This window comes from Dermochelys coriacea, chromosome 11 (genome assembly GCF_009764565.3).
Source record: "Dermochelys coriacea isolate rDerCor1 chromosome 11, rDerCor1.pri.v4, whole genome shotgun sequence".
NCBI classification, from domain to species: Eukaryota; Metazoa; Chordata; order Testudines; family Dermochelyidae; genus Dermochelys; species Dermochelys coriacea.
In genome coordinates this window covers 52,851,034-52,875,709 of record NC_050078.2, presented here as the reverse complement: position 1 = coordinate 52,875,709, position 24,676 = coordinate 52,851,034, and the positions used below count along the sequence as shown (strand labels likewise).

The window sequence follows — 24,676 nt, the reverse complement described above, 5'->3', positions numbered from 1 at the left end:
TTAGAGCTGATAGCTAAAATCCAAAAAGTTTCACAAGGACAGAGCTATAGCACTACTGCCTCCACAGCACAGTAAAGAGTTTGATTGCTCTGTCTACTAAACTAGTACTACTAGTACTACAGCACTACTAAACTCTGTCTACACTCATGTATTTCACAGAAAAACTCACATTAGAATCAGAGCCCTAATACAGAAAAGGCTCCAGCAGCCTCTGGTGCTTTTTACCATCATGTTAATTAAACTTACTAAAATCTTTACGTAATCTGGATAGAGGATCTTATTCTACATGAAGTCTCATGCTGACACCAGCACTTCTTCTGAATCAGTGGTAGAACTGGTGGGAATTATTTTGTAAAATTTCCTAGCATAGATAGGGCTCTGATTGCAGCATCTCTGCTACAGCCTCAGTGCCTCTAGATACTGCCACTGATGTGGGAAATGGCTTAAAGGCACATACTATCTCCAAATACTTTTTATGTCAGTATTTTTTCTGGAAATATATTTCAATATCCCTTTAATCCAGTGTATGTCACAATTACACACATACTAATAATTAAAACACTTTCTGCTGTTGCACCTTTGCAATGTTATTGTTACAACACACTGTTAGTCAGAGACAGTTTGGATATGACACATTTTTCCTGTTTTCCTATCATCTGCTCTTTCTGGTTTGTCTCATTAAAGAAGTCCTTTCTGTCTTGTGTGAACTGCAAATCGTTTTAGTTATTAATCTGTAATTTAAAAATCCAAAACCACTTCAATAGTTGTATTTCTTCACTTAGGCTATAACTGAAAACAACTTCAACTAAAGCAAACAACTTTATCTGTTTGTTAAATAAAGCCTGAGAGCTTTTAGAACTGTTGATCCAATAAACAAATTTTCTAGGAAGATTATAATGTATCTACAGTTTATTTGTGTTTATTCCTGTGCCTGTTAAGAGATAGCTTTGTAGAATTAAGAGAGCTTGCAAAACAAAGGACAGCATTTTAATTTTTCCCCTGCATAGTCTACATGTGGGTATTAAGCCGAGACGCCAAAGGATTTTTTTTTTATGTGAAGAAATATCTACTTGATGGTATCAGTTTTGGTTTAATTAAAAAGAAAGGCCTTGATCAACCCTTCCTATGTGAAAACACACATGATGGAGTAAAGGGGAGGAAATATCTGGATTATTATCTTGGAGGGTGGAGTTTGCCCATAAATATACATATCCCAGGTGATCCGTGGGAGGACAAGGCCATCTGCAAGGACGCCCCATATCTCTGCACTGGCTCTGGGCCCCAGGTGAACACATACACATGATCCAGGGTTCCTGCAGCCACTGTTTGCCTTCATTATGGAGGGTGTCCACAAATTCTATTGAAGTCTATTTAATAGCTTTGAAAATCCCAGCTACTATTATTTAGCAGTCTAAATACAGGTTTAGAAGCCTAACTTTAAGCACCCAGACACAGTCAAAAGATGGGTCCTTTGATCCAAGAGGGCCTTTAAAATCTCCCTCTTTCTCAATGAAGGTGCAGGTTTTAGGGTCCCAGGCTCAGATTCAAAGATATACCTTTAAGCTGACTCTACTGCTGTGGCATCCCCAAAATTGTGTAAGTTATTACTGCAAGATTGCATAGCCTGGTCTAAATCAAGTCAAACAAGGATCTCCTCTCATACAACTTCCAGCCATTAAGCTCTTCCCAAGCTCCAATTAAAACTTGTAAATATTGTGATGTAAAGATTCCAATGAACTAATGTCCCAGAATGAGACTCCATCCTTAGAAATATTCATGATGTCTTAGCAGTGCAATCCAGTTTAAAATTATTCATTGGCTGTATTGGATACCTTAATGTTAATTATTTGAATTTATATAGTACCTTTTATACAAAGATCTTAAAGCACTTAAACTAATTTATTAGGACTCACAACAATCCTCTAAGGAAAATATTGTTATCCCATTTTACAGATGAGGAAACTGAGGCACAGAGTGGTTAATAAGCGTCTTGGCAAAGACCCTAAAATCAGTGGCAAAACCCGGAACAGAAACTAGTCTTTCGGAATCCAAATTTCATATTCTAACCACCACAAAATTGGGCTGAGGGGGTCATTTGTGCAGTAAAGATGCAGAAGAAACAATGAGGACATCCTCCACCTAGGAGCTGGACCTGCTGTTGGCCGCTTCAGGCGCAGCACGGGCTGCAGTGCCAAGACAAGTTGGAAGCCTGCCTCTGCACCCCAGCTGTGCCACTGACCAGGAGCCACTGGAGGTAAATCTGCACCCCAATTTCCTGCCGCAGCCCTGAGCCCCCGCAAACCCGGAACCGCTTCCTGCACCCCAAACCCCTCATCTCTGACCCCACCCCAGAGCCTGCACCCCCAGCCCAGAGCCCTGACCCCCTCCTCCACCCCACCCCTCTGCCACAGCCCTGAGCCCCCCCAAACCCAGAGCCCCTCCTGCACTCCAAACCCCTCATCCCTGGCCCCACCCCAGAGCCTGCATCCCCAGCCCAGAGCCCTGACCCCCTCATCCACCCCAATCTCCTGCCACAGCCCTGAGCCCCCCCAAACCTGGAGCCCCTCCTGCACTCCAAACCCCTCATCCCTGGCCCTACCCCAGAGCCTGCACCCCCAGCCCAGATCTGTGACCCCCTCCTGCACCCCAATCCCGTCACAGCCAAAAGCCCCCTCCCACATCCTGAAACCCTCATTCCCAGCCCCACCCATAGCCCTCACCCCTGTACCCCAATCCTCTGTCCCAGCTCTGAGTCCCTCCCACACCCGAAACCCTTCATCCTCAGCTCCGTTGGGTCACGGGCAACAACAACTTTCTTCAACTGGGTCCCCAAAAAAAAAAAAGTTTGAAAACCACTGCCCTGTGAACGTTCTGAGTAGTCATTAGACAACTATGGCAACTTTGTTAAGCAACCAATTTTTTGTGGTCCCTTGCTTCATACTCCAAAGGAGCTTTGACTATATATGCACTTTGAAAGCTAGGACTCACACTACTGCCAACCCTTGTGATTTTAGCATGGGTCTTACACATGGTGTTTTCTCTGAAGACTCAATTTCTTGAGTCATTTGATTAGGTGAGAATCTCAGCTTGATTTTTAAAGTAAATTTCTAGACCTCAAGGTTCAGAAAAGCTTGAGAACCCTAAAGGCTTAAAACCCCAAAGGAAAATAGGAAGAACCCCACATTTATTTGTTTTAATCAATGATTTTTGTAAACCAATCTCATGATTGTTTGGGGTTGGCAATACTGGACTCATGAGATTTGACTTAATATGTTTCTATTTTCTTCTTGTCCTAGTGGATCATAAGATGTCATATAGATAGACAGATACAGATATACACACACGCCAAAAAGAAAAGGAGTCCTTGTGGCACCTTAGAGACCAACAAATTTATTAGAGCATAAGCTTTCGTGAGCTACAGCTCACTGTAGCTCACGAAAGCTTATGCTCTAATAAATTTGTTGGTCTCTAAGGTGCCACAAGTCCTCCCTTTTCTTTTTGCGAATACAGACTAACACGGCTGCTGCTCTGAAACACACCCACCAGTGTGCTAGCAGAACTTTTCCCTTTTTCTCTTCCTTTCCCTTATTCCGTAATATTAGAGTCCCCCTTAATAAATGTGAGTTACAGCGAAGGCTTCCTAACCTCAAACGCCAGTAGGTTTTCAAGCGGGGGGAATCCAGCAATCAATACATGAAACAGGTTGTTAAAGTACTGCCTGCTTACACCCTTCAGGAGTCCAGGCGAGGGACAGGGAAGTTCAGCCTGACCTGCTGTGAGACACCGGTGTCACCGACTTCATTCACACGCTTCAGGCTCAGGACGGGGTTTGACTTACTCTGCAGCGGCGAAGCAGGGTTACAACGTTTTAAGACGCGAAGTTTTGCCCCTCGGGCGGGGACACCGATCCAGGAGCCTACGGGGCGCGCCACCCGCTCCCTACACCTGGTCGGTCGGTCGGCCTGCCCCTCCCTCCAGCCCCTCCTCTTCCATCCTGCGCGCCCCCCTCAGCCGGCTCAACTCCCGGCCGCGCCGCGCCGCTCCTTTATCCCTCCGCAAGCAGGGCGAGGCTTGGTGAGGCTTTTTTTCGCCCCTCCCCCTCCGCCGGTTTAACCCCTCTAAAAAAAGCCGGCAGCAGAATCTTCCGCTCATACGGGCAGGGTGAAGGGCAGTGGCTTCAGCAGCTGTTCCTGCGCATGCTCGGTTCGTGTGCGCATGCTCCGTACACCACATGTCGCGCGTTCCTAGAGGGAGCCGTGAGCTGTACTACACCTGCCGGGTGGAGCTATGCAGATCAGCCGGACGCTGATAGGCCGCTCCTGGGACCTCATCCCCCGCCTTCGGCCCAGCCAGGCTATAAAGGGCGGCGAGCGCCTAGGCAGTCGTAGCCGCGGCCGCGGGAGCTGGGCGCTCTGGCGGGTCCCGTTCGTCGGTGGAGCGCAGCCCCTCCAGCCGCTGCGCATAAGGCTATCGCTTCCCAACTTCAGCTACAGTGATAGCTAAGTTGGGGAAGACAGACATTCAGAGAAACCGTGCCCCCTCCTCGCCCCGTACGCCTCCCCCGCTGTGCCCGCGGTTGGGGTACGGGACTGGCAGCGCAGAAGAGCGAGCGGGAGTCGGGGCGCAAGCTGACATGGCTCGGGCAGTGGAGCAGACAGGCGGCGGAGGCTGCTGGGGTCAGTATCGTGCGGGGAGGAACAGGCTGTGCGGTGGGGCTGCTGGAGAAGGGACGCAGCACGTTTTGTGGGGTGCGCTGCTTGGGAAGGAGTGCGAGTGGGTACGGGGGTGGCACTTGTAGGCACGTCACCCCATGCCGCTCACGTGTGGGGGTTACAGGGGAAGGGGGCATGGCATTGTGTGGTTCAGCTGCAGTGGGTAATACAGAGATTTTAAGGCCGGAAAGGTTCCTATTGATCATGTAGTGCAGCGGTTCTCAAACTGTGGGTTGGGACCCCAAAGTGAGTCAGGACCCCTCTTGAATGGGGTTGCCAGGGCTGGCTTAGACTTGTTGGGGCCTGTGACCAGAGCCCAGTGGCTTCAGACCTGGGCATTGGGAATCAGGTTACAGGCCCCCTGCCTGAGACTGAAGCCCTTTGGCTTTGGCCCCCCTACCCACTGGGGGCTTGGGCAGGCTCAGGTTTCAGTCCCTCCCTCCTGCGGTTGCATAGTAATTTTTATTGCCTAAAGGGGGTTGCGGTGCAATGAGGTTTGAGAACCCATGATGTAGTGTGAGCTCCTGCCCTACTTTTCTGTGATTCTGTAACACAGGCCATAGAATTACATTCTGTAATTCTTACATCCAGTCTAGTGACTTGAGGTTGAACTACAGCCTAACATGTATGTGTGCTGTGTATCGAGTGCAGTGTAGAAAGGGTGCACAAATAGGTGGTGTAGTGCAGTGTTTCTCAACCTTTTTGCTACCGGGGACCGGCTTGCTGCCTTCCTAAACGCTGTGCCTTGCATTATTAGGTTTCAGAGTAGCAGCCGTGTTAGTCTGCATCCGCAAAAAGAACAGGAGTACTTGTGGCACCTTAGAGACTAACGAATTTACTTGAGCATAAGCTTTCGTGGGCTACAGCCCACTTCATCGGATGCATGGAGTGGAAAATACAGTAGGACGATTTTATATACACAGAGAACATGAAACAATGGGTGTTACCATACGTTTCAAATAGTTCTTCCAGAATTAGTTCCATAGATTACAATCCAATGTCTAGTATCAGGGTGATCCAGATTGGAGCTGAAGACCTCGGTCTTGGGACTCAAATTTCCCCTGATGAAACTGAAACTCGAACTATTTGCAATGTATGGTAACACCCATTGTTTCATGTTCTCTATATGTATATAAAATCATCCTACTGTATTTTCCACTTCATGCATCCAATGAAGTGGGCTGTAGCCAACACAAGCTTATGCTCAGTAAATTTGTTAGTCTCTAAGGTGCCACAAGTACTCCTGTTCTTTTTCCTAAACTCTGTCAGAGAGATCTCAGGGATTGGTGCTGGTCCGCAGACTGGTCTTTGAGAAACACTGGTTTTGCATGTTGGATGGAGTGCAATCAGGTGGCACAATGTACGTATGCTCCAAACTTTGTGTGTATTTAGCTAGTAAGACTTGTTGAAATATATTCAGTGTTTCTTCATTTTAGTATAATGGCTTTTTCTCTTGCACAGTTGCTGTGCTGTGGCTATTCCAGTGTGTGGAATTAAAACATGTATAGCAAACATCTTAGCTTATTTTTGCAATAAAAGATTTTTGCAGTGTAGAGATTGCTGACTTTAAAATGAATAAAACTTAGTAGCAACCAAGGAAGATGCCAAATAGGCAAAATGCATCTGAATCCTCTTTTGCATTTATCTCTCATTTTATTTTTAGGATCCTGTGTCAGTTATTTTACATCCGCAAAGTTTCTTCTTTATCTTGGACATTCACTGTCCACTTGGGTAAGTGGAAAAAAATATTTAGATACATCACACAGTGGAACCTCCTTAATCTGCTTTTGACTGGTCTGCACTGTATACTATAATTCATGTAGAGAAGGTGGTCTTTGTCAAAGACTTAATGGCAAAAGTGCTGTGGTGAGCTCTCACTAAGTCTTCATAATCTTCACACAATATGGTACAGTATATTTGCTAATATTCTAATAAATAAAAGTGCAGTGCTCACAATTGTGTAAGGGCTTGATTCACTACCCTCACGCACATTGAGTAATACCTTACTCCTTGAGGAACGTCATTGAAACCAGTAAGGCTTGTTAAACAGTAAATACTACTCAAAGTGGGTGGAGGATAACAATAAAATTGAGCCCATCAATCCTTGATTTTTATAATTTGAAGGGTTTGTATACCTGTCCAGCAATGTAAATTTCTGAATGTTGGACAGTGGATTTTCTTGTCATCAGTATTTATTAACAAACCTCTGTTTTTCTGAAACAGTAACATCCTTACTGGTAACAAAGTGCCTATTTACTGAAACACTTTCACCTGTATCTAAACCAACCTTCATTAACAATTTACAGTGCTTCAAAGTGAACAAAGTAGATCTAGAAATTGATTTGGATGAAATGATCTCCCAGTTCATTAAAATCTATGAAGTGGCAAAATCTAGCCTGAGAAATGCTACATTGTTTAATATCTTAATCCAGTATCTTTCAAGTGAATGACAAGTATTAATTAAGATGAGTAAAAGCTCTTCTTTTTTTTTTTTTAAAGAGAAGTACAGTTGGATGGCCTGAATTCTTTGGTCCTTGATCTGGATTTTCCAGCACTGAGGAAAAACAAGAACATAGATACTTTAAAAAAAAATTAACTCATTCTTGTCTGTGTTCTAATTTGTAAAATCTCTGAGGCAGGGACTGGCTTGGTATGTACTTTGTACAGCACTGAACACACTGTTCTAGGACTATAAGGTTGTATGCCTCACTTTCATTAATATAAAGGATCGCAATTGTGTTCCTCCAAAGAAGGCCTGGAGAGAAAGCAAACTTTTGGTTTAAGCAGGTGGAATATAGCAATGAATTATTTTAGTCCAATGACTTCATTGGTGCTGCTGCTGCTATGAGAAGTAGTATGTTCAGTCAACAAAATGCACATCTTAACTAGCAGCACATTAAGCCTGATTCTGCTATTTCTACTAACATTGAGTGGCACCTTATGTGAATGGTCCCACTGAAATCCATCAATGGCACTACTTGCAGATTAAGGTAAGGTATCATTCAACATGAATAAGGGTGTCTGAATCAGAATTTAGGATAATAATCTGGACTACTGCAAACAGTTGAGTGAAAAAGATGTTTATTTAACAAAAACGTCAGTTTTTAGAAATATTAAACACTATACACCTTTATTGACTTCAAAAACCCAATTGAGGGTCTGAATCCGCTGTCCTTAATCAGGAAAACTCCTATTTCAGCAACAGAGGTTTAGTCTAACTTTTAAGGCTCTGTCCTGCACTTGTCTAGAAAGTTCTTTAACCCTCAATAATTTCTCTTTGGAGCCTAAAATAAGACCTTCAATGGGGGGGGGGGGGAGAGGTTATTTTTGGTTTTCTGTTTTTTTTTCTCTGCCCCTCAAGATGGAAACGCGTCAACCCAGACCTCTGAAATGGCTTTTGTATAGTTTTCATTCTGAAATATCACTATGATCTGTATTCAAAATACATAATTTTATATAGATAAATCTCTTTTGCTAGAGTTGGGAAAACCTAATCAACTTCCATGTTAAGCACCTGCTCTTAAATACAGGAAGAAACTGTAATGGATTAAACATACTTGCCTCTTATCTCTACAGTCGGTCAGAGACCTGAAGGAGGCCCTGAATAAGACTATTAAGCCCCAGTTCAGCAAAGCACTTAAGTGTGTGCTTAAGTACTGCAGAAGCCAAGGACAAGCTACATGCTCTACTGAGCTGGTGCCTTAGGCCCAGTTCCACAGATACCTTGAAATCGGTGGAAGTTAAGAGCCTAAATACCTCTGGGGATCTAGATCTTAAACCTTATTCTATCAACTATATACAGTATTATAATAGTGCTAAAATCATCAAACTGCTGTTAAGAGGAATGGTTAGGATAATAGCTGTCATTCATACAGAAATACGGTTTAATATTATGTTATGAATGATTAGAAAGGTCTCAAGAATAGCAGGATTAAGCATGTTATGTAGTTCTGCCTTTTCATTAAGGCATAGGTCCTGGAACTAAAGTGTGGGGGTGTGCTGCAGCACTCCCTGACTTGCAGTGGTTTCCATTATAAATGCATAACTGGGTTTCTTTCTGTTTGTGCTGCTTGCTTTTTAATTCATTGTTGTTCTGTGCCATTAATTGATGATCTGACTTTTTTTTTTTAAAGTTGATGTCAAAAATACAACCCCAAAACAAACAGTGTGCTTCCCCTGTTGAAAACAACTAGCTTTGGAGAAGTTGAGGCGATGTGGAGTAGTATGAAAGTACTGTAGGTGAATACAATGGATGAAATTGTTCAGTTAATGAACTCCTAAACTGATTCTGTAGCAGTAGCTTTGACAGTATCAGTCTAAACAAGACAAAACTGCTTTTTTAAATTTTTTGCATTAATAAAAGCTAAAGAGTAATGTCCATGTTCATACAATGTAGTACAGGCAGAGGGAACCAAGAGAAGGCTACACTTAATATGTATTTGGGTTCTTGGTCTCCAGTAGCAAGATCTTCCTGCAGATACTGAGGGAGAAATCTTGAGTGCATTTAAATCAATTGGAATTTGCCATTGACTTCAGTGAGGCCAGGATTTTACCTTGAGAGTAATAGCTGTCACGGTGCATCATTTTCCAATATTTAAAAAGGTGTATGCGGGCAGGGGTTCCATAAAGCTCCTTTCTTATTTAATCAATTTCAACAACTAAAACTTTAATGCAGGAGTAGAAGTATATCAGGCCTACATCATTATGAACGTAGTGCTTTCTCCTGAATTAACTTGAATGAACAATAAAATAGATTAGCCAGAATTTAGGGTTCAGTGACCACCTACATATGTTTGTAAGTGAAAGTTGATTAAGTAGCATGAATCATACTGAATTCTCTTGATTCAGAAAGACACTTAAGTTCCATTTATGAAAATTAAATTATGTATACTTTTACACCCCTCCCCAAATAAGGAATGTAAGCATAGCATGTTACAGAGGGAAATTTTTTGTCCTTGCACATGGAGAAGTCAAGTCAATTTTTGGGGGTCTGCCTGTCTGCGTGGTCCCAAGCCTGTGGAATTTGAGTGAATGGTGTTGTGACCTGGTGCATATAGTCACAGCATTGCTTATGTTTGTCCCAGCTGTGTCTCCATTAGGGTGCGGGTGGCCAGACCAAACTTGAGTGGTGGTGTGATTCTGTGCAAAAGGTGGCAATGCCAGGAGTGAGTGGGCCCAGGTCTCCAGGACAACATCTACCGTTACAATGTGAAGGTGGGGTAGACTTGCTCTCCAACCCTCCGTCCACAGGGGCCTCAGTTTCAGATTTTGTCTTGATCCCCAAAAATGTGTGGCCCTGCTTCTGACAGCTATCACGGGCACTTGCATAAATGATAGCTTTTAAATTTGTAAGCGTTTGGAGCAACCCATCTCCAGAAGAGCCTCAGTGTGTGTATTCTAACGAATCCCAAAAGCCGAATTCATCACTGGGGTATACCGCTGCGACTCCGCTGGACTTTCAGCAACAATGAATTTGGTCCCAAACAGAGTGACACTTTGAAGGCCTTTTCCTTTATTGTCGTCTTGTTCAACTTGTTACAGATTACTCAGTTTCTGGTCTTGCAACAAAAAAAAAATGTTTTAAACAAACTTGGACCACTCTACATTTCAAAGTCCTTTGTACCACACAGAAAATGATTACTGAGCCTTTCAAGAGGCAGATAACTGAAGAATATATATTCTATAATAGATTAACATTAGTGACTCTCCTTAACCAAACTGTCTGCCATAGTACACTACAACTTCTGCAATGCATTTGTTGCAATATATTTCTAAAGTAAATTGGGCTAATGACCTAAATTATGTGGCCTAAATAAATAAAGGAAACATAAAATATTCAATGACCAGCTGTGGACATGTGTTGCACAGCATTGTTAGTAAATCATAATAATGGAAACTTTTTAAAATAAAATTAAGTATGGCTGCCTTTACACTAGATCCTTGAATATCTTTAACACTTGGTGGTTTTTAAACTATTGCAATTGCTATCATAAGTTTTGCATCACCTTGGTGGTACTACAATACAGGAAGGATAAATTATTTCTAAATACCACTCTTCTGTTGGAAACTTAAGGATGCTTAATTTGAAATCTAGTCAATTTCAAAAACTGAATTAAAATCTGGTTTCATATTCAACATCTGCCCTCTGTCTCCCTATTAATTTGTGGTTTTCCAGTCACCTTTTCCTAAGTAGAAGCTCCATACAAATGCCAAAGGAATCTGACTCTCCACAGTGGAAACAATACATCAGAAATGGTAAAACTGACTACCTAGGAAATTTAGCTTATTCTCTGCTCTCTTTCAGTTGTCTTACAACAGGGGCAGGCAAACTTTTTGGCCTGAGGGCCACATCAGGCTCTGGAAATTGTAATGAGGGCCGGTTAGGGGAGGCTGTGCCACCCCAAACAGCCAGGCATGGCCCAGCCCCCGCACCGGATCTCTCTTCCACCCCCCGCTTCTTGCCTCCTGCGACCCCTGCCCTATCCTCCACCACCACCACCACCCCCTGTCCCCTGACTGCCCCCTGTCACCCCATCCAACCCCTCCTTTCCTTCCTGATTTGCCCCCCCAGGACCCCTGCCTCCATTCAACCCCCCCTTCCCTGTCCCCTGACAGCCCCTGTGGGACCCATACCCCCATTCAACCACCCTGACCTCTGTCCACGCCCCCCCGAACTCCTCTGCCCTCTATCTAACCCCCCGCTCCCTGCCCCCTTACCACGCTGCCTGGAACACCGGTGGCTGGAGCCAGCCACACACAGCGCAGCTCAGAGCACCTGGTCAGGCCAGGCTCTGCAACTGTGCTGCCCCAGGAGCTCGCCACCCTGAGCATTGCGCCAGCAGCGTGGTGAGGTGAAGCTGTGGGGGAGGGGGAACAGCAGGAGAGGCGCTAGGGGACAGCCTCCTGGGCCAGCAGCTCAGGGACCGGGCAGGAGGGTCCCGTGGGCCGGACATAGCCCGCATGCAGTAGTTTGCCCACCTCTGTCTTAGAAGGTATTTTTTAGGTGAAATGTATTCAGACAGAAGTGCTGATTAAAGTTGGTAGTGTCATTTTAAACTTTTACAGCTAGAATAGATGACAGAGTTGCTTAGTTCCATCCTTTGAAACTTTAGTTTCACATGGACAAAGTTACATTTTCTAAAAGAGCACTGATGATGGTAAGCTTAAAAAATACATTTGTAGCTGTTGGAGGGATCTGTGATGAAGAATCTTCATAAAAATTAGACTTTCTCTGGCTTCTTGGTTGTAACTGAGGACAGAATTTTGGCTCCTAATACTACCATAGAAAGCCTTTGGTACTATGATGTATTGGGGATAACCAACATTAATTGGGGCCAATAATATTATTGATTTGGACTTAACCTCCCACTGACATTGAAGGGTGCACCATGCACAGAATGGCAGATAGGGCTTATGTTTGGAGCGGGAGGGATGGACAGGGAGGGAGTAACTAAGTTCTTAAATGCAATGTTCACATAGGTATTCTTTGTGGAGCTATTAAAACATGGAAATCGGCTACCATCTAGCAAAATGCAAATATTGATGATACCAACTTTTTTTTCTAATTTAAGGGAGATCGGATGTGGCACTTTGCAGTGTCTCTCTTTCTGGTTGAACTTTATGGAAACAGCCTACTCTTGACTGCCGTCTATGGACTGGTTGTGGCAGGATCAGTTCTCCTTTTGGGAGCCATTATCGGAGATTGGGTGGACAAGAACTCGAGGCTTAAAGGTTCGCAACCTTAGTGGAGGCTATTACTTATTATGGGGTGACTCAAATCAGAGTTGGAAGAGGAAGCCATCTGAAGCAGCTGTCCGCATAATGGCATGCTCGAAAGATCCTCTGGTTAAATATGAAAACCAGGCTTAATTTACTAACCATCTATAAATATGAAACTATTCAGAATAATAATGGACTAAATTCTGTATGTATCTCAAAGATAAGAGAACACCAATTTTAGGCTCTGATCTATTCCTTATTCATGCAAAACTCTTAATTTTTTAAGAGCTAGAGAGAGAAGGTGAAATCCATGTGAATTTTGCCTGAATAAGGATTGCAGAATCAGTTTCCTAGAATCCAGTAATCTGACAACATAATTTAACACTTCCTTGCTGACTTCCTTCTGTCTAGAAATATTCCACACTGTATATTAGAACTGCCTTTGTAATCTGTTGCTCTTGTATGTTAATATGTACTCTTCAGTCACCACTTATGTAGTTACATTAATTGAAAACCCTGTTCTGTAAAATGAAAATTAATTTTAAAGCATTTACACAATAGCACTTGCTTTTTTTAAAAACTGTGTTTGGAAGTACTGTGAACGGAGGAAAATGCCTATTTTTCTCATTGTATTATACTATTAGGTCAGTGGAACTACACTAAGAATGAATTTGATTCTGTGTATGGACTGTAAAATGGTGGTTGAGTCAAAGTTAAAATGAGATCTCTTCACACTATAAAAACAGTTTACCTTATAAATAAACTTAATTTTTAAAAAAGAAAAAATGGGGCGGGGGGAGGACTTGAAGAGTATAGCTTGTATAGAAAAAAAAATATTAAAAAAATTCCAAACATTAAGATGGGGAATATCCACAGATTCTATAATTTTTTTTTTAACCTGAAATAGTGGCTCAGACTTCCTTGGTTGTACAGAATGCATCTGTCATCCTGTGTGGTATCATCCTGATGATTGTCTTCTTGTTTAAGACCCAACTTTTGACCTTATACTCTGGATGGCTTCTTGTAAGTACTCAAATTTAAGACTTCTTACATGTCACAGTAAGGGAAAGTAACTTGTTAATTTGACATCAATTAAGCTCCTACAACTGAGGATCTGCCCCAGTGAGTCTCTTCCTGCACTCACTCTTCCTGGACATCAATGGAGGCTTTGCCATTGGCTTCAATGATGCAGGATCAGGCCATTAAATCCTATTTACTGTTTTTAGCTTTGTTGCAAAAGGGCACAGGGGAACATACCTCTTTGTTAATAAATAAAATAATTGTTTTTAAATGTTCATATTATCATTGTACTGTCTGAAAAGTAACATTTGTATGAAATGGTTTAAAATACAGAACTATAATTTTGGTTGTCCAAGAAAGTCTGTGTATTTTTAGTCGTTAACTTGGTCCATCATTTTACTCATGTTTAACACTTCTTCTTTCCTTTCCTTTCCTCCAGACCATGTGCTATATCCTGGTTATCACAATAGCAAATATTGCAAATTTGGCCAGCACTGCCACAACAATCACAATTCAGAGAGACTGGATTGTTGTGGTTGCAGGTGAAGACAGAAGCAAATTGGCAGGTGAAATACATTATTTCCACTATCTAAAAGTGTGGATAACATGCGGGCTTGATTTTTAACAGACTGCAGTTTTACCCTGAAGTCAGCACATTCTTCTCTCTCAGCTCCTGGAACATAGAACAACAGTTTAAAAGGGCAGCTTTCCTCCTACCATATTCCTCACTATATTTACAGAGATTAGAAATGACTGTGTTGTAAAACTCTGATCACAGCATAGTTACCTAGCCATAAAACTATCCAGTTCTTGTTTTAATCCAACTCTAACACTGTCAAGGGAGATCAGTTTTATTTCTGCAAATAAAATATAGAATTTCATCAAATCACCTGTGTTTAATACTCAATAGTAAATGCTAACAGGATATGATTAAGATTTATCAACACTTATTACCATCAAGGGAATCCCATATTCAGAGAACATTAGAGAGATTAACCCTCTTAGTAGGTAAAGTGCACAACTTGTAACCTTTTCTGACTGTTTTTTTTTTTAATTTTTATCAAATTACAAACTCCCTCTTAGTCCCCTATTTTGACCTTGCAGTAGTTTCTTAGCAATTAACTTCTGCAGAGCAGTAGTGTTTTAATTTTCTTCAAACGCACACCAGTTGTTGATGGAAGTTCCCTTGCAGAGCCTTAATGTTAATGGTTCTCATTAATCTATCTTGTTTGTATTTAGCAAATCACATTCCTTCTCTGCTTCAAACAAGAGGTGCAAGTCACCCCGGGGGAGAGCTATCATGTAATACATATAATGTAATAGAGACAATATTGCCTTTTTTTATTCTTCCTCAATTCTGACAGATTAATGCAGCATCATATGACCATTTGTGTTCTGTATGATTGCCTGGGAAATACCTCACACTGAAAACCTGTTCCATTTCATAGACTTCTCCCAAGGAGATTTTTGTGTCTGATGTGGTGGTGGTGTGGTTTTTTATTATAACAGTATCTAAAACAAAATGAGGATTATAGTGTGAAGAATATCTGTAAAATATTTACCTTGATTGTGAAATATGCAGCATGACCAGAGGCCAAAAGAACCTATTTCTCTTCATGCTCTTTTTCACAAAGAAGGCACACTGCTATGTAATTTAGCAGAACAGGCAGATAAAAGCTACTGTGTTCTCTCTTTACTTATCCCAGATGGTTCTCTCCATCTACCTTGATTCCCATATGGATTCCCTTCTAACTTATGGTGGGGGAGTAATGCTATTCTCCCAGCCTCCTAGAATCATAGAATATCAAGGTTGGAAGGGACCTCAAGAGGTCATTTAGTCCAACGCTCTGCTCAAAGCAGGACCAATCCCCAAGTAAATCATCCCAGCGAGGGCTTTGTCAAGCCTGACCTTAAACCTCAAAGGTTCTCTCTCAGTAGATCATGCAGGTCTTCATAACTCTGTCTTGTGTGCTTTGATCAGTAGTGAATTGGCTATTAATACTGAAATTAATTTATCTTTAGATTTCAGAGTTAATTCCTTGAAAGGAATAAGCAATTTCAGGCTGTCTGCAGACTCGGGAAAATACCAGTATATTGGTTTACCCTTTTTACAGAAAGCTTAGGCCAAGATTTTTCTAAAATAGGACTCTAAAATTAGGCTCCTATATCTGTATTTAAGCACCTACATGTGTGGCCTGTTGGGGGGAGCGGGGGAGAGCTGAGCATGCAATGACTTCTGTTGGCCACAGAACAGTCAGAAATGTAGGGCTGAAAGGGACCTCGAGAGGTCATCAAGTCTAGCTCCCTTCACTGAGGCAGGACCAAGTTCAATCGAGACCATCCCTGACAAGTTTGTCCAACCTGTTCTTAAAAGCCTCCAGTTATGGGGATTCTACTACCTCCCTTTTTAGTTAAAGATGGAAGCCTCTTCCAGAGCTTTTAGTTATAAAGTTATTCCTAATGGCACCAGTTCATTGCAAATAAAGATTAGTCACTGCTATATGCACAGCAACTTGGTGGGAAAAGTAAGGCAAAAGTTTATGGGGTTGGGGAAGGAAGAGGGAGGACTCTTCCCATTATTAGACTGGAACTATGAGCTATATATTAATGTCAGAACCCAAGGGGACCGCACCTAAATGTGTGTGAGTGGAACAGAAGGGAGAGAGAGAACTTTGCTCTCTGAAATTGCAGAATGATTGATGACCACTGTATGCCCCAGTAAGGCAATTTAGTCATATCAGAGGTCTGTTATCATAGATATTAAGGTCAAAAGGGACCATTATGATCATCTAGTCTGACTTCCTGCACAATGCAGGCCACAGAATCTCACCCACCCGCTTCTGCAATAAACCTCTCACCTACGTCTGAGCTACTAAAGTCCTCAAATCATGGTTTAAAGACTTCAAGGGGCAGAGAATCCTCCAGCAAGTGACCCATGCCCCATGCTGCAGAGGAAGGCGAAAAGTCCTGAGGGCCTCTTCCAATCTGCCCTGGAGGAAAATTCCTTCCCAACCCCAAATATGGCAATCAGCTGAACTCTGACCATGTGGGCAAGATTCACCAGCCAGATACCCAGGAAAGAATTCTCTGTAGTAACTCAGATCCCACCCCATCTAACATCCCATCATATGGTCATTTGTAATTAGAGGTGAACTGAGGAAGCCAATAAATAAATATTTCAGTATTTTACAGATAGTTTAAGAAATGTCTGTCATCCATTACAGAAATATTTTTTTCATAGGGCATGATCCATTCTGTATTTGGTGCTCACACTAATTTCAAGAGAGTTGCTTCAGAATTGGGCCAGGAGTGCATAGTGATCTTTGATGAAAGGGGAATCATTTGAGTATTATTCTGAAGACCTTCGATAATTTTTCATCCCTCTTACTTTAATCCCAGTATGCTCAGTCATGAACATCTCACTCAGACAAAACTCTGTGACCACAATGGGAGCTGAGTTTGATTAGCTCAATACAATTAAACTAATTTTCATCAGACACAGAAGTATTCTACGTAAGGGCTAAATCCTGGTCCCAGTGAAGTCAAGAGAAGTTTTGCTATTGTTTTTTGTTTTTTTTTTAGGGACTGGGATTTGGCTCATGTATATGTAATATAATAGAAGATAATGAATAAATCTTCTGCAAGTTTTCATTAATATTTTCCTTATCAAATTGTATATTATAGCTATGAATGCTACAATACGAATAATTGATCAGCTGACCAATATCTTGGCCCCAGTGGCAGTTGGCCAAATAATGACCTTTGGCTCACCAGTGATTGGCTGTGGCTTCATTTCTGGCTGGAACCTGTTGTCTATGTGTCTGGAATATCTGCTGCTCTGGAAAGTCTACCAGAAAACCCCTGCTCTGGCTCTCAAAGCTACTTCAAAAATTGAGGAGTCAGAGCTGAAACAACTGAATGTACAGAAAGGTATCAGTGATATCTTAAAAATTGATTATATACACTACATCAATCATACCAAAACTGGAAACTATTCACTTTCCATTTTATTCTCCTATAGACCATTTTGGTTTTTTTGCTTAACAATACTTTACTTTTCAGAATTTTACTTTTTACTGTTAGAGCAACTTGTTTTAGTGTTGGGTGGTGTTACCAATGAACTTAGTTTTGAGTAACAGTATTTGAGGTTGCAGATGTCTGAAATAACCCATAAACAGCAGCCAAAGAATGGACATTTTTGGTACTCTCTCTCCTTGAATTGAAAAGGAGTACTTGTGGCACCTTAGAGACTAGCACATTTATTTGAGCATAAGCTTTCGTGAGCTACAGCTCACTTCATCGGATGCATTTGGTGGAAATTGAATTTGCTGTAAGGAGAGTGATCACTTAAGATGAGCCATCACCAGCAGCGGGGGGGGGGGGAAGGAGGAAAACCTTTTATGGTGACAAGCAAGGTAGGCTATTTCCAGCAGTTAACAAGAACATCTGAGGAACATTGGTCTCTTAAGCTCACAAGTTAGAATCCTTCCAGAAACTAGCCAGTCCTACTTATAGAATGTAGCCAAAATGTGGCACATGTTGGAATATGAAGTCTAAAGAATATTTTTCCCTTTGAAAAAGGGAGATGTCTAGCAGGGAAATACCACTCAATGCACCTAGGAAACACAGCTTTGAAACATCCCCACCAAGGATATGGAATTTGTTGCGGTAGCTGGAAAAAGATACTCTAAACATGAGGTACCACTAAAAGAGGACTGCCCTTTTGAATACTTAGGGTTTGATTAGGGTTCTTAAGGAGGGACCAGAGTAGTTCCTGGGGGATGTATGGCAGGGGCCATTGTAAGATGAAATACACTCTTTGTAAATTCTAGGATGATTTATAATAGTCTGTTAGAGTAAAAAGATGGTGAAGGATGAGGCCATTTTAGCAGTCTACTGTTAGTACCATGCATTACAGTTTAGGAGATCCTAGTTAGTAACGTTCCCTGAGTGCTTTTCTCCCCAACCAGCAGCGCATGGACTCCTGAGAACACATTTAGCCTCTATGGGGGAGAGTGCCCTGCAGTTAACCCTAGGGTTAATACTAGTGATGATGTGCTCCAGAAAGAGGCATTGTCACCAATCTCTTGGCATAGGAGAGGTGATAACATGGGTTGATGTGAAGAGGTTAAAAGGTGAGTACAGCTCCTTGGAGGTCTGAATGGGGCTTCTTCAAGCTCCTTAAGACTAAAGACAAAATAAGTAACTGGCAATGTTTAGAAAACCTGCCTCATTACCACTATTATTTTGACTTTGTTTAAAACTAGACTTGTTAGGGCTGTAAATATGCCTCCCACAGGCCTTCCAGTTTGCTGGGATTTGTGCAAAGCTTCATGTTCAAATAAACTCCAGAACACACACTAAATTTCAGCTATGGCTTCCACTCTAGCTGAAAGGCCTTTTCAATCTTTGCCAACTCTCTCCTGGCTTTAGGTTTGCAAAAAAATTAGAACCTGGCATGGTGTGTGTGTTGGGGGGTGTCTAGGATTGGAAATCAAGAATGACTGTATTAGAATCCCAGCTCTCTCACAGACTCCCTAAGTGGCCTTCAGCAAGTCACTTTATTTCTCTGTGTTGGTTTACCCACCAATAACATGGGGACTATTTGCTTACCTACCCCATGGGGCGTTGAGAACATTTTTAATTAATGTTTATACAGTGCTTTGAATACTAAAAGTTCTATATAAGTGTCTAGCGTTGTCATTAAGCAATGGCTTGTGCAAAATTTGCTTAGTGTTCACATCTCACAAGAAACCTAATGTGAGAAGAACTCTATCTTCACCAATGTAACACAACAAGCTGCTTTTTAAATCAATGAAAATTAGTTTTATTTTTGGTTCCCCTATTCCTTTCTGGATTTAAGGGCACGGGTAGAATGTGAAATATAATTATTTTTAACAAAGCTGTTTTTGTAACCTAATTAACCAGAATATATTTAAAATGACAAACCTCCCTAGAAAGAAAGCACCTTTATTAAATACATACAGTATAATGAGTTATACTCCATAGTTCTTTTGCAGGAAAGCACTTAATAGTTATGTTTCTGTTTTACAGATAGCGAATTGAAGCCCACTGAAGGAGTCCAGTTAATTGGTGAGAAAGATGTAATAGTCTTTGAGCCCCAGCAGGAGAAGGAAATCGGCTGTAGTGCCCGGATTGCTGAACCTTTCAACACACTTCGTGATGGATGGGTTGCATACTACAACCAACCTGTGTTTCTTGCAGGCCTGGGTCTTGCATTCCTCTATATGACAGTTCTGGGCTTTGATTGCATTACTACAGGTTATGCATACACTCAGGGTTTGAGTGGTTCTGTGCTAAGCCTTCTGATGGGGGCCTCAGCCATAACAGGAATCATGGGAACAGTAGCCTTTACCTGGCTCCGTCGCAAATGTGGCCTAGTTCGCACAGGCTTCATCTCTGGAATAGCCCAGTTAACCTGCTTGGTCTTATGTGTGATTTCTGTGTTCATGCCTGGAAGTCCTTTGGATTTGACTGTTTCCCCATTTGCTGATATCCGTACCAGGTTATTGGAAGGACAACCATTGCCTACTGCACTTCCAGCTGATACGTCTGAAATATCCTTTACAACTGGAATGCACAACTGGTTAAACAGGTCTAGCTCTGTTAACAGTGACCTAGAGATGAGTTATGACTCTGTGCCTTTAATCTCTGTTAGTCTTCTGTTTGCAGGAGTTATTGCTGCTAGAGTTGGTAAGTAATGTCTGTCTATTAAAATCTCTAATCTGTGATTATTTTTAATTCTATTAGAGTTGTAGATCCTTTTTGTTAAACTCGTATTTTAATAAAGAACCCATAATTGACTGCATTACTCTTACTCCTAACAAGTCTAAAACTTGTGGTATTTGATCTTGCAGTAGTCTGGCCTATGTAGTTACTGTAGCCCTAGTTTCTTGTGTATAATATTGCACAATGCCTTCTTTACTCAGTACTGTGTGTAAACATGCGTAGTATATTCTCTCTCGTGAGATGGAGTTAAGTATTTGCAGATGTTTAATTAAAATTGGTATATATTTGACATTTAATTAAAGCTTTGAGGATTTGCTAGATAGCCTAGTATTAACTCCTCAACAGAATCAAAGAGCATAACAATTTAATTGCGTGAATGAAACAATGTACAACTATCATTTTGTAGTACTGCTCTTACTCTTATGACTTCTCTATAATTTTGTTTTGGGAGGAGGAAGCACTTGGCTTGCATGCATTTAGGGTTACTTGCAAAGAAAATTTTAAATCCTAATTAAATAGATTAATCGGGCATAGGAACTACTACAGTGAGTTTCTCCTTGAAATCAAACTTTCCTGCAGTGTTTACAGTTGAAAACATGCACTCCCCCACCCCCCCAACACATTAATCTCTCCACAGGACAGAACTATTATTTATTACAGTCACAAACCTTAAATGGAGATGACAACTGGAATGAAAAATTCTTTAAACAATAAGTAGACTTTGGTTATAGTCTACATGATGTGCTCTAAATTTCTTTAATTTTACTTTGGAAAAAAGTTAATTTTACTGTATATGTACGCTTTCTCTTTTGCACATGGAGAATTTAAACTAGTTAAAGGAATTTAATGTTTATTACAATATTTACCTTACTTAGTTTTAGTATGAGTGTCAGATAATCCAGATTTTTTTTTTCACAATCCTAGAGTATTTCCATTCTCTCATTAATAAGGAAAGGATTGTTGTCCAAAGCATTGTTTGAAAGGCATACTTGGTTCAGTGTTGCACCAGTTCTCTCTCCATAAGAAATAGCAGCAAAGGGCCAAATTCTGCCCTTAGTTACACTGGTGGGAAATCTGTTCAAGTCAGATGAGAGCACAGCTTGACCCAGATGTTTGACTTCAAATCAATGCTCATCATAATGAAGATTGGGTTGGTAAAGAAATAACTGTAGAATGAGACTCCTTTGGAAATCTAACCTTTCCATCTAGATAATTAAGGTTTTTCCTCTTTGGTTTTTCCCAATAGGCCTCTGGTCCTTTGATTTGACTGTCACACAGTTGCTCCAAGAAAACGTGATGGAGTCTGAAAGAGGCATTATAAACGGTGTCCAGAACTCCATGAATTACCTTCTTGATCTGCTGCATTTCATCATGGTCATCCTGGCCCCCAACCCTGAAGCTTTCGGCTTACTGGTGCTTATTTCTGTGTCCTTTGTTGCAATGGGCCACATAATGTACTTCCGATTTGCCCAAAAAACCTTGGGGAATCAGCTCTTTGCTTGCTGTGGTCTTAAATCCAAAACTGTCTCTAATGATTCACCACCTTGTAATACATCCACTGTTTAGGGGGTCTCAAACTATTGCCGCCCCCTGTTTAATTATAAGACAAGTATGCAGTTAGATGCTTCAAAGTAGCCATCAAGGGTAAAGTGAGGTGTTTCTCTACAGTCTAACACAGTCACTTCATACTCACTTCAAGTAACACACTCACTTCAAGGGAGCCCTCCAAACCAGCTAAGAAACTTGGCCAAATTCATCCATGTTTCAAGTTTGGGTTAAAAGGAAATTACTCTAAGTTTAGGGTTTAAGCTGAATCACCAAAATATGTATTATAGGAATGCAACAATATTTTATCATTTTAATTTTGAATTTCTTCCCTTTTAACCATGATGAAGACTATGGCCTCACTGGCATAAATACATACTCTTTAGCTGATGTACATATGTAGTCTTCACTTGAATTCAGAGCAGTTATTTGCCCATTGAGTAATATAGTTCATGTTTGTTAGCTTGAGTAAAACTTGTCTTATGTTTTTATTTTGTTGGGTTTTTCCCCTTTACATAAATGTTGTGGTTTCTGCCTGTATGCTGCTCCAGTTAAGAGAACTGGATTCTTTTTCTAAAATGTCTGAAACGTTATGCTGTTAACATGTGAAATGTTAAACAAGTTGTGTGTACTATGTATTTTTTAAGTTCTGATGTTTGTCTAAAATCTGACATTTGCCTAAAATATCTTTGCCTTTGTCTGTTTTTGATGAACTTCAGAGAAACACCTTTGCAGTTTTAGCTTATACTATTCTAGTTCATGAATAAATAAGTACAAAATATTGTATTACATGTATGTAGCACTTCATAAAATTAAGTACAGTATAACCAAGTAAGCCGAAGCTATACATGTAATGTAGCATTGTAAAGCAAAGCTTTTCTGTTTAAAGCACACCAAATGTGCTAAAGAAGGTTTGACAGAGCAGATAGTTCAAAGGGTCATGAGTTTGGATATACAAAGATAGGCTAAGGGCTAAATCTTCTGGTCACCTTTCTGAAAATTATCAGAATATGAGCAGCTTCAGTTTCATTTTAATCTAATGCCATTGCTTTAAGAAACCCCAACATCAGCCTGGTGTATTAGAAAATTATTACTAATCCAGGATAAACTAAATGTAAAGGAAAACTTAAAATATTTTATAAACATTGATACATCTTTTTAAATTCTCTTGTAAAACAGCGTACACTTTTTAAATGACTAGAAACATGTATTTTTAAACATCTGTAAAACAAAAACAAGCCTGTGACCGTATGACCCTTTTAAAGCAATTTTGTGGACAGTGACTTTTTTTTTTTTTTTTTTAAAGGAGAAGGTCATTTTTCAATGTGCAGGTATGGACAGAGCTTTTTTACATTAACCATTTATGCACTTTTATGGAAACTGCAGTAATGTTGCTTTAGTATTGAGTTTCCTATGGTAGAACTTTTTAAACAATGTTAGGAAGTCTTTGTAAAATGTTTGCAAAAATATCATTTTTTTTCACTTTGACTTTTTTGTACTATCTTTCAAACAGCCTTGTGTTAGCCAACTTCAACCTTGGTGCCAGCAGGCACAGCTCCATTGAAACTATTGGTATTTACACCATGGCTGAATCTGGGTCACTTTCCTCAACTGTGATAACTTGTATTGTATTTCTATTTTAAATAGAATGTAAAAAAATTTAGTATTTGTTTCTGACCAACATTTGTGGGGAAAAAATCTGAAGTGAACGCATAAGGATCCCATATCAAATCTAAACTTTAAATGAAGTAGTAGCCCTCAAAATTCAGTAAGTGCTTGTAACAATCCCTTTTTTTCCTCTAAAGGATCAACCTTAATCATTGCTTGTTTACCAAATGGCACTCAGGGACTCTTTCGTTAGATTTATAATTGTTTCTGCTTTCCAACGAAGAATCTCTGGTTTTGCACTGTAATAATGTCATGTGTATAAACAAATTTTTTAAACAAAATTAGTGGCTCAGTCCTGGGGCATAACTCCTGAAGGAAATTTTGAGTTTTGCCATCAACAGAACTTTAAGTCAGGAAAGACCGTAAATCAGGTTTTGTTTGTGTGAACTGTCCAATCATGTTTTATAGAATGGATACCTATAATGTTAGACATTGAAGACCATGGAGTTATACTAAAGACTAATGTCCACTTGGGGCAGTGAACTAAACAATAAAACTTAGATCTCTGAATTGCTAAATGTGTCACTTTATTTCTGATTATGTGTAATCTCAGTTGAGGCCACATTCTAATACTGAATGTGAATAAAGATTACTCGCTCTACTAGTGGGCTCACTAAAGTCAATGGGACTACTTGTGGCATAAAATGCTACTCCATACATTTTGTTAAGAACTTAACTTTACTTTGTATCATTAGGGAGCCTGATATTTCATATTTCGCACACACTAAATGCCCACTGATTTGAATGAGAGTTTAGAGTATACAAGCAATGGGTGCAACTGGGTGCCAAGAGATAATCCTAAAGAATAACCCTTCTTACTCCCATTTATTTCATAAGACTAGAATGCTTTGGACCTAGCCTAAACATATCAGGAAACACATGTACTGTTTAAGTACATGTGTATGTGTGCCATTTGTGCTTTGAAGCACCGTAGGCTCTGAAGTAGTCTTACTTTATGGGAGTTTTGCTGAGTAAGCACTTTAGGAAGAAGCCTGTTATCATCTTTCTTTTCTTTTAATTAAAACGTCCAAATTAGGTGGGAGGGGGGAACCTCTTAATGTGCATAATAAAACCAATATTACTATTTCTATGTTACACTTTTATGTAGGATATAGTAGTTTCTCATTAATAAAGCTTGTGAATAAATCTGGATGAGCAGCTTTAGTTCTATTTGGTTTTATTTTGTATATAGGTGGGTGTATTTGATGGATCAGAGTCTGCCACATTTTAGACTAAGTTTTATAATCAGAATACTTTGGCCT

At 40.7% G+C, this 24,676-nt stretch overlaps 1 protein-coding gene and 1 long non-coding RNA gene across 14 annotated transcripts in view; one reads left to right on the top strand and one right to left on the bottom strand.

Annotated features, from left to right (window-relative positions):
* Positions 1 to 4,043, bottom strand: part of LOC119863854 — a 53,486-nt gene extending 49,443 nt beyond the window's left edge. For 4 of the 12 annotated variants that reach the window (XR_006278045.1, XR_006278050.1, XR_006278051.1 and 1 more), the window contains exon 1: positions 3,646 to 4,042. This is a non-coding gene — a long non-coding RNA (uncharacterized LOC119863854). Of the gene's footprint in view, positions 1 to 3,645 lie in introns of all 12 variants that reach the window. The other 8 variants (XR_006278046.1, XR_006278053.1, XR_006278047.1 and 5 more) reach the window with 6 other exon arrangements.
* Positions 4,044 to 4,136: 93 nt separating this feature from the next.
* SLC40A1 (solute carrier family 40 member 1) lies at positions 4,137 to 23,924 on the top strand. Of its 2 annotated transcripts, XM_038421322.2 has the most exons (8): positions 4,137 to 4,676; positions 6,376 to 6,443; positions 12,284 to 12,443; positions 13,339 to 13,454; positions 13,891 to 14,017; positions 17,136 to 17,381; positions 19,506 to 20,165; positions 21,448 to 23,924. In XM_038421322.2, the coding sequence occupies exons 1-8, from the start codon at positions 4,634 to 4,636 to the stop codon at positions 21,765 to 21,767; spliced, it is 1,740 nt and encodes a 579-aa protein (XP_038277250.1). In that variant the 5' UTR covers positions 4,137 to 4,633; the 3' UTR covers positions 21,768 to 23,924. The 2 variants fall into 2 exon arrangements, with proteins under 2 accessions (XP_038277250.1, XP_043361399.1); XM_043505464.1 differs by lacking the exons at positions 4,137 to 4,676; positions 13,339 to 13,454.
* The last annotated feature ends 752 nt before the right edge of the window (positions 23,925 to 24,676 follow it).